This window comes from Taurulus bubalis (genome assembly GCF_910589615.1).
Source record: "Taurulus bubalis genome assembly, chromosome: 8".
NCBI classification, from domain to species: Eukaryota; Metazoa; Chordata; class Actinopteri; order Perciformes; family Cottidae; genus Taurulus; species Taurulus bubalis.
In genome coordinates, this window is record NC_136596.1 from 25930140 (window position 1) to 25950145 (window position 20006).

Genomic DNA, 20006 nt, shown 5'->3' on the forward strand with positions numbered 1-20006 from the left:
ATTACAGCAGCATTGCTCACAAGTGAATAAAAGATAAAAATCAAGTAACATAAATAAACAGTAATAGAAAACAATAAAAAACAGTAAAGAAGAATATTAAATATACAGACTGAATTTAAAACAAGTATATAAAGTACTTAAACGTATTGCACGTGTTGGATATTGCACCAGGTGAATGGTTAAAGTGTTCAGAAGTGTCCAAATTCAAAGTGTTCAAAGTGATCAAAGGGTCAAAGTGTTCGTGGTCTACTGAGAGCTCTCATAGTGACACTATCAACTCAACGAGGAGAGCTACAGTTTTCCACCCTTTGTGGATTTCTGCTTTTGGAAATGTAGCTGGTTTGCAACACCAGCGTCGAGGAAAAAGCTCATGTTTTTGAGAGGCATCTCTAAAGCAGGAAGTCCCCTAGCTACCATCTGTTCTTCCTCCAGTCACTGCCACCACCACTGACGCTGCTTTCTCAGTCCGTGTAGCAACACGGAACAAACGCTTCACTTCACTACATCTGCCATCAACACTGATGGGACATCTCACAAGATGGCCAATTTTAGCTAAAAACTATTTAAAAGTAACAAATGTAAATTAATTATATGAATGACAAGTCTACAGGGTATGCAATTTATAAAAAAAAGATATATACATATTTTCCTTACGTACAGTATATGTGATAATATTAATACGTGCGAAATTAATATAAAGAACGACCTGAATGTAAATTAGAGTGGGGTTGAGATCTGGAAGCTGACAGTGATGTCCTCACTTTTTTCAGGTGGCCTGTAAAACCATGCTGACTGGACCTGATCTGCTCACCAGCCTCAGGAACACTGTAGGTAAAGGAAACCTCTACTGCGTCTCCAGCAGCTGACTCTTTAGTGTGCAGAACAAGCTGCTCCACATGGCCATTAGCACAAAGGGATGAATAGCATGTCAGGGACATCTTGGTTTCTGACACTAGTGGACAGTTTGGAAGTAAACGATCAGATGTATTTCATGTCAGCGGACGCTGGAGGTCAGCTTCAGATTCCGTATTTAAAAGTTTACTTGCAATATTGAGTATAGAATAAATGGAAGTGAATGGAAAAAGGCATTTATTTTGCCTTAAACCTAATATAAGGTCACTGATCTCTGGCAGATACACTAGAAAGCTCCATAACCTCCAGTGAAGTGTGTAACTTCTGTCCACCATCCTATCCTGCAGGGATTGTGTACAACTCTACCGGGCTGCTGCCCTGTTTTGACCTCTACAGCCTGTATGTGGAGTGTGCCGACCCCACTGGCTGTGGACTGGGTCTGAACAGCCTGGCCTGGGACTACCAGGTACTCAACAAGCCCCAACATCAGCCAAATGTTTAGAGTTGGTGCAGACTCTACACCAACCAATGTATCAAATCATGTCACATCTGCATACCAATATACATTTAGTCTTGGTACAAACACATTCATACATTTATGACTGTGGCTCAGAAGATTGACGGTTTGATCCCCGGCTCCTCTAGTCCATGTGTACTTGGGCAAGAACCTTAACCCTAAATTGCTCCCGCAAGCTGTGCCGGCAGTTTGTGAATGGGTATGAATGGTTAGAGTGGCACCTTGCATGGTAACCCCTGCCATCAGTGTATGGATTTGTGTGAATGATGACGTGTTAAAATGTTTTGAGTGGTCGGAAGACTAGAAAAGAGATATACAAGTATACCGTAATTTACCATGTACGCTCCTCCACCCACCATAGGACATGTCAGTTTGCTGATGACTTCTGCTACTGTACCCACACCAAATCAATTCCACTGGCTGCCAAACAATTCCAAACATGCAGCACATCAATAGACACCTGGTCTAACATCAGATAATTAAACTCAACCTCACCAAAACTCAGTTCGTCCCAACTCAAAGCCATAATTAACCACACTGCACTAACCCTGGCCAAGGAGTCATATCTTCATCCTGGAAAAACAAGTCAACCACAGACTCAATCCCCTCAAAACACTCAGCAGACAAACACAGGGCATCACCTGAAATCATCTCAAGGTTCACCAAACATACGTCAGATCAGTCTTTGAATACGCAGCACTCAGCAATTCAAGAGACTGCAAACCATCCAAAACATAGCGAAAGTAATAGCATACAGACTCCCACAGTACATCACCAATTACATCCACAGTTTGTCTAGACATCATCCTTCACATGCATACAGAAAACCATTTACAACCCGTTCCCGACAGAGAGGTTACATTACAGATTCAGGTTTGACTCGCAGGGACCGGTGCTGCCTGGACGTGCGGTCAAAGTGGAGAACTACCTCACTTCAACTTGAGTACAGGAGATCGTTTCATTATTACATGAATGAGAATAACCTACACAGACATTTGTAATTGAATGTTCTCACTTGATGAAATTGACAAATGATAGTTATCCCTCAGAAACAAAAGACGCTTCACTCTGACTTGTGGTATGTGTATGACGTGTCTGCAGGCGTGCACAGAGATTGATCTGTGCTACGAGAGCAACAATGTGACGGACATGTTTCCCCCCATGGCCTTCACCGAGACAGACCGCCAGCTCTACTGTGCCAAACGTTGGGGTGTGGTTCCACGACCTGACTGGCTCAAAACCCAGTTCTGGGGTGACGGTGAGCTCCAGAGAGGCTTGTGCTGCTGCAGACTCACTAGACATGTTTGTAACACCTGGACTAGTGGTGAATTGAGGCATGTGGTCACTTTTCCCAATATATTGTTATTCAGATGTAGCAGTTACAGGAGAGACTGATGAAAGTAACAATAACAAGATGAGAACAAACAGAATGAATAGATAGAAGAAAATATTATAAATACAGAAATCACAGGAAGTGAGATGTCTCATACAAAGATAAAGAGCCACTACTACTGAGGACAAGAGGCACAGACTAACTAAAGGGATGGTCGGAATGGGAGAGAATCAAATATTGAACAATGCCTGTGACGGTCAGATGTCATCAGTGTTTTGTTTGAAATGAGTGTTCACCAGTGTTTCTAATGAGCTCTCCCCTTGTGTTCAGCCCTCTCCACTGCCAGCAACATCATCTTCTCCAACGGAGATCTAGACCCATGGGCAAACGGAGGGGTAAGAGACTGAACCGAGCGAGCGCACTTTGAACTATGAAGCCACTGCTTTCAGTCTGAGTCAATCAGCTCTCTGCCGTTTAGGTGCGCAAGTCTTTGAGCTCAACATTGATAGCCATCAACATTTCTGGAGGAGCCCATCATCTGGATCTGAGGTACAGCAAGCTGTTGGTGTCCTTCACGTTTCATTTATTCTTTTAAGTCCAAGTCTAAGTCTGACATCATGTATCCGTTGTATGCAGAGGATCTAATGATGCTGATCCAGAGTCAGTAATCAGGGCCAGGAAGACGGAAGCAGAGCTCATCACACAGTGGGTGAAGATGGAGCGGACCAGATTACAGCGGTCACTTTAAAGCACAGTTCACCTTCAGTGTGTGGAACTGGACCACAGAGGTGGACTCACTCGCCCACCTGTCCAGTCCTGTCTGCAGACTATGTGGGTGTACAACATGTAGCGTGTTCAAGGATGCTGTACGGATACAGATTGTCAAGCCCTGAGGCAAGTTTGTAATTTGTGATTTTGGGCTATACAAAATAAATTTAACATGAACGTTAGTCTGTGCATTACAAACACAGCAGGAATGGCGGAAAATCCAAATGAATCATGGAGATTTACAGGAAAAAAATGAAAGATTAGGTGCATCATGTTTCCAAATGCCACATAGGCAAAAGCATTACATAGAACACGGTTCATAAACATTTTGTTTTGTCCAACAGCCCAAAAACCAAAATGTTTCTGTTACAATCGCTTTCTATTCTCAGTGAAGAAGCTGGAACCAATGAATGTTGAAATGGTTTAGAACATGTTTCTCACTGGCTTCATGGAACAGTCGACACAGTTTTACTGTTTAATAAAATCTCTTTATTTTTTTTTTACAGTTTTATCAAATGAAAGGAAATCAAGCGTTGACAATACATTTTCTATGTTTAAAATAAAATTATTAAAAAAACATTGAACCACTACATAATGACATTTGTATAGTGTGTACTGCTTGGTGGCTGCAAAGATAGAAGTGAATCCATCAATGACTTCAAAAGCCAAACCGGTGAAATAGTTATAAAAGCACTGAGAATCGGTCCTTGGTTTTTCCTGACAGGTGGCTTTGGAGGAATGGCTTCTCATCGTTATGTATCAAACACCAGGGCTGATTATGGTTTCAGCTTTTCTTTGGCTCAGGAATTACACTAAACGACATCCAGGTAGAGATTAGTAGCATGTTCACAGTTGCTTTGAGGGAATGCTGGAAAAATACAAATGTTGTTCTTCAGTAAATATGATGATCCCAATGACCATATACTGTAGTGAAGCAGCAACGTGTGTAGATGGAACAAAGAGCTTGAAAGGATAGAAATGGACACAAAGTTGTCTTTTGAATGTTGTCTGAAGCAACATTTCAGGCACACGTAAAACACCACAGAGGAAAAAATACAAGATGGGTTTGGTCTCGATAAAAATTCATAAAGTTCTATAACTCAACAAATACAAGTAGAATTATGATGTAAACTAGTAATATTTACAGGAATGACTGCATGCTGCAGCTACTACACACTACAAATGCTTCCTGCGTTCTACCTTTCATTAGTGTGCTTCATTTCTATTGAAATGATCCTCGCACCTGAGCAAGGAAGATGAAGGATGAAATGTAACATTCAGTAAAAAGAGCAGCTGTTTTAATCATCGATGCCATCTTTATCAAACAAAAGCTTCACAGTTCATGAATGCATCTGCTTCCTGCTGGAATCAGACCAAAGTCAGATGTTGCATTCATGTTATATGGAATAAACAACGGCTTGGGAGAGGTGGGGTCATTTCCCATCAGGCCCCTGTGTGGCGTTTATGAACAGCAGCTCTGCCTAGTCAGCCAGTTAGTCAGTCAGTGAACACCGCTCACAATGATCAGATGCACTTATTTAGGATTCAAGTCTGGAATTAAAGCCATGCGACCAGAAAGAGGGGCGAGAAGAAGAGAGAACGTAAGGAGCAGGAGATATGGACTAAATCCAGCATCACAGTGTTTGTCATGTTCTATTGGGACGTTCACATTTATCGTCATATTGGACATTTTTGATCTGTTTGGAAATCCAGCAGCAGTCAGACAAAAGTGACAGTTACCGCAGTATACATGGCAAGCAGATAACTCAAAGTACACTTTTGAGGTACTGGTTACTTTTCAGATTACGATGTAAAACAGTGAATATGATGCATTGATACAAAACCCGCCCACCAATATTTGTACATTAAAAAGGATTATAAGTGTCTTAAATGGCAGATTTTGGATTTTAATGAATGGCTTAATGTAGTAATTTACAAAGACATATATAATCATGTGGGGTTGCCAGGAAGGTTGGCAGACTGGGTTGACATATCCTCTTTTATATATGGAGCCATAGCACTTTGAATACATTTATCTTATGATGCTTCTGAACTTGTGTGAATTCTGCCTCCAGCACTGGTTACCAGTATGACAAGTTGATTCATCCTCATATCATCCAACCCTGGAATACATGTCACTGCATCAGTAAATATTGCTCTTGTTATCCATCATGTTGCAGCGTGAAGGCTTTCTATGCAATGTTTTCTGCTTGACCGGAAGAGGTTGAGTGGGGTTTTTATGTAGAGAGTCACGTTTCCTGGATGTCATGAATGCAGCATGGGACGTTAGAAGGCTCTGGCTTTATTTCAAGCATCTGAGAGTCGTTCTAGCCAGAGTACTGAGTGACAATATCACAAACAGCTTTTTTCTCACATCCCTGTAAGAATCACAGCCATGAACAAAGGGGTCAGCAGGTCAGGTTGGAGGGGCAGCAAGTGGTTCAGACGGCTGGCGGCTCACTGGGAACGTTTTGCTACAAAAGGTCTGCTGTCCAGATACTAGCTTTATGTCACACAGCTGGAAGCCTAAATCATGAGCAGCTGTAATCTGAAAGGATCAGTTTTCAAACCCCTCATCATCATGAGATTAAGACATTTTGATTCAAGTCACAATCGGGTTGTTCTTTGAAGCTGACGGGAGATCAGGAGGACAGAAACCTTCCTCTGCCTCTCTTCCAGAGTCTAAGCAACCAGAACAACCAGTCAAATAAATAAACAAACAAACAAACAAACAACAACAAGGCCACAAAGTGAACTGGGCTCTCGTCGTTTTCTGTGGTGTTTAGCACCTAGCAAACACTTAATCAGTAAAAGGAGGCTTATCCCAGCTGTGGTCTGCATTAAGGGTTTTTGTTTTAACAACTACCAGTCACAGAGGCAGAAGGATTATCTTGGTGTTAGACCAAGCCTGAGATGTTTGTTGTGTTTACATGTGCACTTTTGAATTCTTGTGTGCGTGTGTGTCACACAGCAGAGGGCCATATAGGCAGAGGATGAGCCTCTGTGTTGAAGACATACTGGTCTAGGCTGATGAGGTTGGGATCGTCAGAGAAGAGCAGGTACAGATATTTCAGGGTCTCTCCCAGGAAGAAGCTCTCCATCTTGTCTCGGGGGCTTGGGTAGTCCGGGTCACGGACGTTATTGATGGAGGTGTAGCCTCCAGAGAAAACCTGAAGGGAAACACAGGGGTTTGTCCACATTACCACAGCCAGTCAATGCATTTTAGATACTAACCACCATTAGTGTTTGTTTATCGACACCTAAGATGTGATGGGAATACAAATAAATTACAGTTGTTGAGATGCATTGCTGGCATTTTGTCCCATGTTGGGTTCTGCTTGTTCTCCTCCATCCTTCTCGATTGAAGCTCATGGACAGTAATCATGGCCTTCACCCCATCACAGCCTCTGCTGCACAACAGACACAAGGCCGCCAACCTTAACCTCACCTGAGAGTGCTTTCAACAAGTGGTAGTGGTGTTCAAAGCTGTCCCTGCTGTATAACACCCCTTTTAAAAATCATTGGCTTAAACGTCACCAGCCGACAGCCCACTGAGTGTTCTTTCAGTGGGGGCTGTAGTGTAGTGGTGCAGACGACTGTTCGGACACAAACAACGCACTTCTTTTGTGTGATCTTGTGATGTCTGCCGTGCAAAATAAGGTGAATGAGGCTGTGTAACATGAACCAATGACGACAGATGTTACCAAACCATATCATGTCATCAGACAGCTGATATGACAGATCTTTTACTTAATTTCATTCGGCAAGATCAGTGAGGAGAACCTTCATTTGACTGACCTTGGTGTACTTGTTAAAGTTTTGGAGAATCTCACAGCCCCAGTCCTGGTACTTGTGGTCATTGGTGAACCTGTACAGGTAGAAGAGACTCTCCACTGTCTCCGGTCGTAGGAGGTTGTGTCTGTCTGCGAGCTATCATCATAGTGAATACAAGAAGGGACACACAGTCATTTAAGAACCACCTTTGCAGAATTGTTTACCGTCACATTAAGCAGATTTTCTGCATTTCTACTGTAGAACACTCCCCCTAACCTCCTCAGACATTATGCATGTGATCAGTGGGAAGGCTGGCTCACATTTATTTTCTTCTACAGACATCGAGGCAATGCCGCACAAGATTCCGACTGTTTGCAAAATAATGCAGAAGAGGACACGGTCTGTATCCACACCGTCTCTCCCTACCTTTACGTCGATGTCTCTGGTGCTGCCCTGATACATGTTGAAGTGGACAATCTCTGGACTGAGGCCGGTCTCCATCTGGATGTACATCTGGTAGCAGGTCTCCATCAGCTGTTTGGCCAGATCCATGTGATCAGCAGGCAGGCCGTTGTGGGCACCGAGAGCTAGAGTGCCCGGCAGAAAACACACTAGATGGTCCTAAAAAAACCCAGTGGCCAAAAGTTACCAGACAGCTAGATACAGTCCACTATAGTATGTTTCTGCTGAGTGAAGCCAATGCTGCCGGTCTCTGCACGCGCAGTGAGAGTTTGGCATCCTTGTGTTTTTTGTTTTGAATGTTTGAATCGTTTGAGAACAACTTTGTTGGAACAAAGTGGACAAACTCCAGGGAAATGTTGGTTTTCAGAAGGACTTCAGAGACTGCTGCATCATTGCCTTCACTGAGACATGGCACAGCTACGGGAACAAGTTGGGCTTAAGTGTCTTGCCCAAGGACACATTGACATGGACTAACAGAGACAGGGATCGAACCGCCGATCCTCTGATTGAAGGATGACACTGCTCCACCACTGAGCCAGTCGCCCAGTGTCTGTTTTCAACTTTCTTGATGTTGTCCGACAGCTTTTGTTTTGATGACTCAGCTCATTGTCCATCACCTTGTGACCCAGTCATCTGATACAGGCTCACTGATCACGACTTATGCAGATTAAAATCAGTCCGATGACGCCAGCTCGTTACGCCTACCTGTGATTTGAATGTCTTTGTCCTGCTTATTAGCTTTGGTATTGATTTGACTTTTTGGGTTTATGTGGTGAAGGAGGTTGTGTTCATGATGTCATATTGAATGGTGATGCGACTGTTATGCAGTTTGTAGGCTATAGATGAATATGTTCGAAAATACATTTGGCACCACCCTCCATCCCAGAACACCACACTAGTTAGCCTTTAACTTCCCTTTTTGGACACTTAAGACAAACATTACAGTCTTTCAACAAGACATAGTTAATTAATGTATCTGCCGACTGTCCACACAAATTGGCCCGAGACTGGAACAGACTTGGACCAACTTGGTCAACAGGAAGGAGCGTTCAAATTGATTTTCTTTTGACAGGAAAATGCAGTTATAAGATTACAGAACAGCAGGAAAACCTTGATTACTGACCATTTTAGGGCTGAACTGTCCATGTGAGATCTCGCCAACAAAGGTGAGGCCATTAGGTGTAGACTTCTGCAACAGGTTCTTCTTTACACCCTCTATTGCCTGCAGATAGTCCTCCAAGAGTCTAAAAACACACAGACACGGAATGACACTTCAAAAAAAAACTTCTGTGTTGAACAATATCTGCAAAATGAACACACAGTGACAGTCGACAGGGCGTAGAGTTTAAAACGCAACTCTTGAGACTTGAATGCAATCAACTAGAAATGACCGTGTGAATACTTTACTACGGTACTTTACAGGGAGACATTGTGGAAGTTAAAAGTGTGGATCTGGTATGCGCTGCCTTTGTCAAGTGTTGTCGTTTCAGATATGTAAGTGCAACACAACCGGTTCTGCCCAATGTGATTTGATAAGGAGGCTGATGTCACATATGACTAAACATAAACACAACTGTAATGTAGACTTCAAATAAACTTGAATTATTATTATTTTTTTTAAAATAATAAATAATACCCATGAAGTATGAATGGTTGAGTTTCAAGCTGAAAGTATGTATGATAAGACTTGAAAATGCATGAAAAGATGTGGGAATTTGAAATTCAAATTTTATTTAAATTTCCAAATATATTTTTATTTTGTGTACCTGAATATATCTTGATGGATTCTGGACTGATTCAGTAGATCGCAGCCTTAACACTCATAATCCACCTTCATAACATTGTCTAACTGTACATTAACAACCAAAAACCAAAAGGAACAACTAAAATAACATCTTGCATCAAAGGAATCATTTTATATAGGTCATTTCTAGGTGTGTAACTTTAATTTAAGACAGACCGGTCCAGTAATCTATACATGCTCCCTGGTGTAGAGCACTGCAGCAGCGCCCGTCCCTTGCAATCTTTAGCAAGCATCCGTGGGGCTGAACACGTCGTCTTTATTATCGACAAATTCTAACGAGCCTGAACACGGCAGACTGTGTGCAGAACGAGAATCCTCAACCAGAGTACTACATGGAGAAGAATGCATATCTAGCTTCCCCAGGGCTCCAGATGTATAGAACATAGGTTGTGAACATAGGTTGTGAATTCATCCAGAAATCACACAGTTTCCTATGCAATATACAATAAAGATTGTTTATCCCAAAACAGATATGAAGCAGATTATTGTTCTAGTAATACTTATTGCCTGAAGCTTGACCATCACATATATTTGATGGTCAGTACATTATCAAATCTTCCGTTGACTGCCATTTTGAATCCAATGTACATGCCAACAAATATAGGTCAAAAACCCAGTAGTGATTTAAAAAAAGAAAAAAAGAAATTCCAACAGATGACTCAGACATTCAAAGCTGCTTGATCTAAGTCTATGCCCTGGAGTGCTTATGAGTGTCTGGAGGGGATTGATGTTCCACTTTTGTAATCTTTCGTCAGTCCTACTGTCAAAGTAACCAAATGCTGCCAGTGCTGAAAGAAAATACAGTTATATCTCTACATAAGACACTTGATGATAGTGTATTTTATATGAAGTCTAATATTGGTCCATTTGAAATGAAACTATTCTAGTAGAGATGCACCTGTCCTCCACACACCTCTTGAAAACCCCTTCCTCAGAATGTTGTATGCGGATTTCAGTTCAGTATTCAACACGATCTCCCCCACAATACCGATTGGTAAACCTAGACGCCTAGAGTGTAGTACCAGAATGCGGTTCGTGATGAAGTCCTAACATCTAGTTGCAGGCAGCCACACCTTCTTTACTCTATTGTTGAGCACTGGAGCACCCAAGGGCTGTGTGCTCAGACCCTTCCTGTTCATGCTGTACAGCCATGACCTCACACATGAAGAGAGCTCTGTTGTGAAGTTTTCAGAAGACACTAAAGTCATCTGCCATATTACAAACAACGATGAGACTTAATATAGAGAGGAAATCAACAGCCTTCAGAGTGGAGCTCAGAGAACAACCTGCTGCTCAACGTCAGTAACACCAAGGAGCTGATTGGTGATTTTTGAGAAAAGGAGGCGAAGACACACACCCTGTCTACATCAATGGAGCTGAGATGGAGCAAGTTAACAGCTTTAAGTTCCTGAGAATCAGCATCACAAACTACTGACATGGTCCTCACATCTCCATCCTGGAGAAGAAAGCTCATAAACAGCCGTTTCATAAGGGACATTAAATGAAGAACCCACTTGTTCAGTGCTTGTGCATGTACATGTATGTATCTGGACATAAGACAACCAGTCAGGATTTTGTGGGCAGTCTAGATCAGACAAAATGTGATTCAACAAAACATTCAGATTTGACTCATCTTCCTCTTTCCCATGCAGGCTCGTGAGAAAATATTCCATTGAGAATTCCCTTTGAAAAGTACATCATATTTTCAGACTGGGCTTTTTCGGCAAAGGGGCTAAAAAGCCAGGCGCTACAACGGAATGTTTCAGACCGTGGGTATTCATATCACAGACCAGATATCCAAATGTAAAGTGCTTTTTTTTTTAACTTTAAGGCATATTCTAGCAGAAACCCAAAATACAAAGATGAACCTGAAACTGAGCAAGATATATCCCATTTGAGGAAAATTCAAAATTCCCATGCCAAGTTGTTGTTAACTTTTAAAGAGGAGCAATAGAAAGCATCCTGACTGGAAACATTACAAACTGGAATGGGATGTGCATTGTTGAGGATTGGGATATGTAAAATACGAGTTCTTTCCTTTTGAGTTCTTTTTCTGAGTTCTTTCATCTTCATAAATCTTTAATATGCATTAAACTATAAATGCTTTGAGTAAAACATCACGCTGCATTAAACTATAAATGCTTTGAGTAAAACATCATGCTGCATTAATACGCTGTAGTATACATTTCTGTTTTTATATGACATTTATATATGACAAAGGCATATGGAAGAGACACGTCTAAATATGGTCATAGCAGATGGTATCCGGCTGCTTTGCAGCTGTTGTTTTGCAAACTTATGCAGCTGTAACCGCAAACACGCTTTTGAGCACATTGTGACCACAGGCACCTGCTACTCGGGAAATCACCATGTCTCAAAAGACACAGAACCTTTCTGGCACTATAAATACCGTGACAGTTCCTCTTGGGCTCTGTCCCTGAGATGGAACCACTCTATTTAAGAATAGAAATAAGAAACAAGAAATAAGACATCACGCTTCGGGCATTTCAGGGCCCTTTGAAGTATTACCTTTCAAATGGTGACATACAGAGTGTGGACACAGAGTTTCTTAAGTCTGACTCACTGGTTCTCCGTCTTGCCTCCCTGGATCCACTGCTTCAGCAGGTATTCATAGTAGCTGTCTGCTCTGGCTCCCAGTGTGTAGATGCCTTGATGGGTGAACTGTCCGTTGTTTGTGTTGATAAACATGGGCACGAGACCATCCAGCTTCCCGTCCAGCGCGTGGACCTGTTTCATAACCTCAGCAACCGCAGCCTAGAAAACCAAGGTCAAAAGGTCAGATGAATTAAACCAAGGCTTTTATGACATTTATTAAGTGACTCAAAATAGCTTCACCTGCAGGCTTGGGCGGTATCAATGAGTTACATTATACCAGGGGATTTAATATAGAACAACAAAACTCTACACACTGTTCTCTTCACTTGCTTTCTATTTAATTATTTATTTCCATCATATTGTTGGCTTATGTGCAAAGATATATTTATGGTACTTGATTGGTCCACGTGGGTTTACTAACCTAATTAAGATGTGCTTTCCAATCTTTGAAAGTAATCTGATGATGGTCAACTGACCAAAAACGTCAATTAATAAAAAGTAAGTGAAGAAGACTGTGCAGGAGTTTTTTTTATTTTTTATGATATCGTCGACCAAATGTTGTAGCACAAATGAACAGAAAATGTAATAAGAGCGTCTGCCGTTTAACCACAGCGATTATACACAACATAAACTACGGTAGATACATCGGATATTCACAGTACCGTTAAACAGTTAGTCAACAGTCAAGTCTGCAGCATCACTTCTCTCTCTCTATTAGTATTGAAAGCCCAGCTCCATGTCACCAACTTAAAATTTTTGTATTTTTAAAGATGTTTTTCCCCAAGGCTTCCCTCCAAACAGGCTTTAAAGTATGACAACACATCTATTCCTTCTCCCTTATTGAGACATTCTGGATCTGGCCTCATTTCACATTTGTGCTAGGTTGAGCATACTGCTCATCAACTATCAGAATGGTTAGTGTTGTTAGCATCTTTATTTGTTTATCTTGTGCGACTGTGACTCGGTGGTAGAGCAGTCCTTCAATCAGAGGAGGATCAGCGGTTCGATCCCCGCCTCCGCTAGTCCATGTCGATGTGTCCTTGGGCTCTGCATGCAAATCAACCCCAGCCACTCATGCTCACATGTTCTGGTCATGCAGCAAAATCACTGGAATACTGGCTTAGAATCTTTTCATTGAAGTTACTGTGAGCAACTTTAAACTGGTTACAGGTCTTATTCTAATACTGATGACTCTTATGCAACTTACAAATCAGACAATCAGTGAGAAGATTGTCTGATTATTCTGGTGAAATCAGATGAAATCATGCAGATTTCAGCAGAGACCAGTTCACCGTGGACCGCTGTCGCATGCGACCTGCAGTCATAATGCGACCTGCAGTGGTTACTCAAAAAGTAAAAGCGATAGATGATGAGGAGGTGTGGTCTGATTAGAGGGTGTGAACCATTTTTCTATTTCATGACAGACTAGTCTCAAACAGTCGACTCTTTGAATTGGCTTTACAAAGACTACAGGTATACATGGATCGTGGTTTTATCTGGGCCCTGGTCCTGTCCGACACCTCCTGCTGAATATCATCAATATTATTAGTTTTTAGTATTGTCAAAACCAATACAGTTTTTATTATCATTATTCTAATATATCCACTGTTGGTAGTTGTTACTTTTTCCTCATGCCTACTACTCTCATTATATGAATAATTTCTGTCATATGCATTGAAGCTGCTGTAACTCTGTTATGTTAAAGGTTTTTTTGGGAGAGTTTTTACTGAACTGATGTGAGGTCCTGGGAGTTTATATTTGGGGCTATACTAAATACATTTCATTTCCACCTGCAACATCCCTGCTTTCTATGTCTATTTTTGGTCTCATCTCCTTTGAGACACATACTGACACTAAGTTAGGTTAGTAAAATGACAAATGGAAAGCTGAGCACCTCTTTCTGAGCAGAGCCTGGATGAACTTGTTGTATGTCATGGTCACTTACCTGGTACTGTGGCTCCTGTGTGAGGCGGCTGAGCTCTCTGAACTCCAGCTGGATGCTCGTTACCTCAGCCACAGTGCTATCGGAGGTCCAACGAGGAGGGTGGGCTGTGCCTCTCCCAATGTTCACATCAGAGTAGGGGATCTTGGACGGAGTGTTGAAAGCTGGCATCAACCTGGAGCCAATGTCCTTCTATAGAGAAATAATGCATATTACATGCAGGCATTTGCAGCTAAAAGGCAATGAATAATCACAAATGAAAGTGTACCATGACGGACTTAAATATATTAATGAATTGACCTGTAAATTAGTTTTTTTAAACATTATTGTGGTGCAAATCTTTGCCATGTGTACGTAGTTTGCTTAAGTGAATGTTCGTAATAAAAAGCCAGTAATGGCAAACCAATATCGGTTTAATGTTAAAAAAATATGCTTAATGTAGCATTTCTGCAGATGAAACCATTAGTCAATTAACAGAAGATGAATCTGCAAAAGTACCAATAAAAGTGTTAAAATATTTTTCCCAATCACAAACACCTAAATCATTTTCATGTTGCATCTTATCAAATGTCAAGATTCAGTGTCTTATATATGATGCGACTTACTACCTTTGGGTTTGATAATTAAAATAAACATTTGTTGCAGTATTTATTCCTACATTAAAAAATAAAAAAAATAAAATCTACACATTGTTAGAAAAGAGGTAAACAAACTAGTAAAGTAAACAAAGAGACCATTTCACACTACAATTAACATTGTATGCTCCCCAGTCCAATTTGGAGGCTAATATGCTAGAACGCCTTGAAACAGGAGATTAGTTGCAGTTTGTTATTTTCAGAGTTTTTAATAATGGTATTGATGAGTGAAATGCTCATTTAACAGTTGCCTTTCATCACTTGAATCCACATCAGCAGAGTCACAAGCAGGTATTGGAAGCTGGGATCTAAAGCAACTGGGTTTATATGCATTATCATTCCACTATATTGTTATCATTATTATTCTACTATATCCACTGTTGTTATTTTTGGTAGTTGTAACTTTTTAATCATGCCTACTACTTTCATTATATTAATCATTTCTTTCATATGCATTGAATGTGCTGTAACTCTGTTATGTTGTTCATTCTGGTCACATGACATCTATTGCTTCTGTCCATCCTGATAGAGGGATCCTCCTCTGTTGCTCTCCTGAAGCTTTCCTCCCTTTTTCTCCCCATGAAAGTTTTTTGGGGGGTGTTTGGTGATGACACACAAGCTTCAAAGCTGTTGTATCTCACTAAAAGCAAAGTTCCATTCTTCATGTTTCACAACTTTGATTTGAATGTAGACCGTTTATTTTCTATTCGACAGCCTGGGTAACACCTACAGGTGGATGGTGAGGACTCAGGATCGAGATGCTCAAAACACAGGCTAAACATTTGTGAGGTATACATCTGTGTCTGCACACTGAGGGTGCTGCTATCTGCATTATTCAGTGTACTTAAGCTTGCAGTTGAGAAACGAGTGCATGTGTTGACTCACAGCTTTGTCCAGGAACAGGGTGTCTCCAGTCAGATGGTAGGTACTCAGTAGGCCTCCAAGAATGCGGATGGTGCTTTCAAATAGGTTGACATCTACACTCTTGTTAAATGTGAGCTCTGTGGCCACCCATGACTTTGCTTCTTCAAATTCTGAAAAATACAAAATAAATACAGTGCCATTTCTAAATGAAGCAATACAATTTGAAATAATTTCATCAATCCATATAGAAAAGGGCAGTTGAGATGATTTTCTTCTCATTTTTAAAAAGAATTTCCATTTTACCCATAAGGATGCACAAAAACTCATAAAATTCAAGATTATTTTGCTCCTTGGGAAACGAAAACTCATGATATTCAACTGTCTCTTTCAATCAAATATGTTACTTAGTACACAATTACATAGTTGTTAAGGATATAACACAGAATTTATTCTGTGTTATATCCTTAAAAACTATCATTAAACATTGTAATTGATTAAGGCGCTAGCACGAAAACAGTTGAGAACCACTGTTTTACAGCAATAAGCAGTCAGGAGGTAAAAAGTAAAAGTTGGAAGGCACAAAAGGTCAGTCTACCTTTTTTTAGCCCCATGATCCACATGGTATCCAGGGCGTCGATTAGCGTCAAACCCAGGCCGAACCACTCATTGTAGGACTTGGAGAGGGGCCTCAGCTCATCATGGCCCCAAGCAAAGTCTTTATAACCCTTCCATGAATGTAGGAAAGCTTCCAGCACCAATTCCAGGCAGCTAGCTTCAGGAACACAATACACACAAGATGTGACTCAGACACACTAAAATGTTATAATGATATTTTAAAGTGGATATTCAAATTAATGATCACACTCAAACACAGTCATGCGTTCTAAATACTATGATAGAATTGTTTTTATTTAGTTAAACACAGAAAGTTGTGAATAAAACAGCACATACCTGACTTGTTTGATAATTGTCCTGTTTGGTTGGCAGGTGAATTCTCCTTATTTTCCCCATCCCTGGTGCCTTCTGTGGCCTGCTCAGTGTCGATCACTGCCCCATGCCAGCTGAAAGTCACCCAGGATTAAGAAATAACACAAATAAGTAAACAAAAATAACTTTAGTTGAGTCAGGTGATCACACTGCAAGTCTCACCTGATAACTCCCTCCTCTTCTTTCTTGCCGGCAGCTGCCATGTCCTCAACCACTGTGTCTGAAGCATTTCCCTTCTTCTGAAGACGATTCTGAAGAACGGGCAGTCCTCTCTTCTTGGATAATTTCCTCTGTGACAAATGGGCAACATTAACAACCTTTTAAAACAATTAAATGAATGATGCTTCAAGCAATCGGTCACTGATCCTTATTGGACGATATTCGCGCCAACAGTTTGATTGGTGGTGATGCTAGCTGGCTAACACCTCCTGTTGAGTTGGGTTTCCCCTTTCATCAATCAATAGGGCAAGAAGTCACAATAAAAGTAGAAACAGTAAGAACGTAGTCCGTTTGAACTGTTTTAATGTCCAGTCTTCTACCCCACAGCCAGCGCTGATGGAAAACCCTGTTCATAGTTCGTTTTAGAATATGGGGTAGTGGTGCACTTCAGCCTTTTGTGGCCAAAATTAGTATTACAACATAAAAATGATTCTGACAACTTTCATTTCCCCTGACAACTTTCTTTCTCCGCTTGTTTTTCCAGATGAAAAAAATTAATAGTTAAATAAGGAACTTATTTTATTATTAAGTTTTAACACAGTTAAGAAAACAATTTAGACCAAAACTTTTTTTTTTTTTTTTTTTTAAATAGATCACCTGAGCAAGCGGGTGCCTTATGTACCAAGGCTGAGTTCCTACTTATGGTGCTTTGCTGGTGTCGTGCCCTCTCCCTCCCTTTCTAGTCTATCCATTCTATCTATCGAAGAAAGGGGAAATAAAGACCCTAAAATCAGAAAAGAAGATTGATCAAATTATTTGTGTTCTCACTTCCCTCTCGGATCTTTCGTTTAAAAAATATTTAAAAAAAAAGGAATCAGAAAAGGAACATGTTCCACACTTGGTGCTGCACTCCCTTTTATAAACCATGTGCTACCCTTTAAAGAAAACAAGCAGAGGAATATAAACCTGGGAGGTTTGTTCTGGTAGTGGTGGTTGGCCTTGTTTGACAGGCTCAGGCAACATATGAGGAATAACGGTCATCAGGACGCTGTTACCGTCTTGGACTCCATCTGAATGGCCTCAAAACAGACAAAAAGATTGAGTATCAAATTATTACAGTAGTGCAGTAACATCGTTCAAGGGGGGCAGGCTGGCCTAATGATTACGATCAGAACCCCACAAAGTGATGAATGGTCAATATGCACCTTTAACAAAGACTATTCTATTCTGTTGGCATTTAACAACTCAACTACTAAGTGGTTCTGACAGCATGCCAGTGGATGAGGCTCATGACATGACTGACAGATAATTCTTCTACTTCTAAGCTTTCTACTGCAAACCAAGTCTACTAATGGGTACAAATAAAGTAGACAAACCAAACCAGTTTTGGGATTTCAGGGATATTATTTTTTTATTAGGAATATTATTATTATTTTAATTAGTTGTATTATATAGTGACTTTGTTGTTGTAAACATTACTGTTGCTGCTCTAAAAATAATATCCAATTCAACCGTGCATCTGAATTCATTTAAATAGATAGATATCAAAAATAAATGTAGTAATGAAAAATAAATGATAAAGATATGGATAAAGAAGCGAACCGATAACTACTCAATCAATAAGATAAGCAGTATGGAGGTGGAAGGATAACCATCTCTAACAATGGGAAATGTTTAATGTTTAATGTGCCTTACCTCTGAGGTGCTCAGTCACAGCAGGATAGGAAGCAATTCCACAGATAAACAGGATGACGAGGATAAGGCTCCGCTGCAGCCTGGACAGCTGCTTCCATTTCTGTAGACACACAGAAGAGAGGAAGATGGAGAATAACTTCTATACAGCTCATGCATAGTTTATATTGTTAAAAATGAGCAGACTTATTCTAGCCCAAACAAGCAATCAACAGGTCTCATCACTCAAATTGAATGAATTTGAGGTATAATGCTATAAGTTTTGAACAGAACATTAAATGAAGAGCTCCTGTAGTGTTTTGATCATGTGAGGTACAGAACACCTAATAACTGAATTATTTTGGGCTTTCTAATAACATACCTTGATCCTCAGTGAAGCCAGTGACAGTTAAACACTATGCTCTGTTGATGTACCACCGTTTTTCCTTTCTGTGTGGTAATGCAATACCAGACATGGTACTGTTATTATGTATGAGAGTTGTTGGTGGGTTCTAAAAAATGCAATATTTCCTTCTATTTGTCTAATAGATGGACTAACAAATAAACATACATTCTAAATTATATTTATAGCCGCCTCATACTCAATACTTTTGCAGCCATTGTCACTGCATTGTCACTTTTCTTGTATGACCCAACCCTTAGATTATATTTTAAGTACACTTTCATCATAAGCACCCAACCCTGCATTACAGCACAAAAAAGGTTGAGGAAGACGCACTCTTCAGATCCACAATATATTTTTCCATTTGTTGGCAAATATATAAGCAAATAAATCCAGCACGGGCAATACACGAGAGTGGTGTTCTCATCAGGTCTTAGGAAAGTGGGGAAACAAGAGCACTTGAAGACGAGAGGAGAAGGAGAAACGCTCTTGTGAGGAGCTCATAGATGCGACTCACCCTCCAGCAGGACTGCCTCCTCCATTGCTTCCTGTTATTGTAACTTCCACCACCTTGTCCAGCTAAGCTTATAGATATATAGTCCTGTCGAGATGGTGGGTGCATGTCTGTTACCTAAACCCTGGAGGAGAGATTATAGAGTAGTGTGAGAGGAGAGCTGAGCTGGATGGAGATGATGTGGTGTTGTCCCGGGTCCAAGCGAGCTCGGGGGACAAGATGCAGCTAGCAAGTGAGCCTGGCTGCTAAATAGAGGTGTGCTTGGGATATGACTATATATTAACACAATATAGTCAGATATGGAGAGGAGAGTTTCGCACTGTTTTAACAGCATTTGCAGAGAAAACCGTTCTTAGGTTTTCACGCTTACGTAAATTGCTGTAACCGTGATTCTCAGCAACACAAGCATATATGTTGGTGGTTTGTAAAGCACAGCTAGCTATAAAGCTATCATCCAGTCTGCTAACGCGACCAAAGCCAGGTGTTAATCAACAGGCTTATTTAATCGATAGCGTTAACCTAGCCAAATGTAAACTGGTTATCGATATACACAGTTTATTCACTCGATATAACTTGTGCAGGGGGTACTAGCTTACTAAAGAACCGTAACAACATACTAACGTTATTTGACATTTTCACACAAGTGGTAAACACCGGTGTAACGTAAGCCCCCCCCGCCGTAGCGGCTAACGTTACTTTGCCTAC

The 20006-nt window shown here is 40.7% G+C and overlaps 2 protein-coding genes across 2 annotated transcripts in view; one reads left to right on the forward strand and one right to left on the reverse strand.

The window, feature by feature from the left end:
• The window catches only part of dpp7 (dipeptidyl-peptidase 7), a 9216-nt gene extending 4885 nt beyond the window's left edge, over positions 1-4331 (forward strand). The window contains exons 7-12 of the mRNA XM_079222159.1: positions 771-831; positions 1200-1318; positions 2471-2627; positions 3033-3097; positions 3181-3251; positions 3339-4331. Of these exons, the coding sequence (XP_079078285.1) occupies positions 771-831; positions 1200-1318; positions 2471-2627; positions 3033-3097; positions 3181-3251; positions 3339-3450 (585 nt within the window). The 3' untranslated portion in view covers positions 3451-4331. The remainder of the gene's footprint in view (positions 1-770; positions 832-1199; positions 1319-2470; positions 2628-3032; positions 3098-3180; positions 3252-3338) is intronic.
• Positions 4207-19417, reverse strand: man1b1b (mannosidase, alpha, class 1B, member 1b). Its single transcript, XM_079222969.1, has 14 exons — positions 19305-19417; positions 18409-18508; positions 17680-17783; positions 16717-16844; positions 16519-16628; positions 16163-16339; positions 15589-15737; positions 14072-14260; positions 12095-12285; positions 8830-8950; positions 7671-7865; positions 7269-7400; positions 6489-6640; positions 4207-4338 (listed from the first exon to the last, which is right to left on the reverse strand). The coding sequence occupies exons 1-14, from the start codon at positions 19407-19409 to the stop codon at positions 4317-4319; spliced, it is 1875 nt and encodes a 624-aa protein (XP_079079095.1). The 5' UTR covers positions 19410-19417; the 3' UTR covers positions 4207-4316.
• Between the last annotated feature and the right edge of the window lie 589 nt (positions 19418-20006).

Coding starts and splice junctions, on each gene's coding strand:
- man1b1b (XM_079222969.1), bottom strand. CDS start 19,409: ATGCACCCACCATCTCGACAGGACTATATATCTATAAGCTTAGCTGGA. Junction 12,286..14,071: donor CACAGGAGCCACAGTACCAG/GTAAGTGACCAT, acceptor TTGGTTTTCTAG/GCTGCGGTTGCTGAGGTTAT. Junction 6,641..7,268: donor ACTTTAACAAGTACACCAAG/GTCAGTCAAATG, acceptor GTTTCCCTTCAG/GTTTTCTCTGGAGGCTACAC.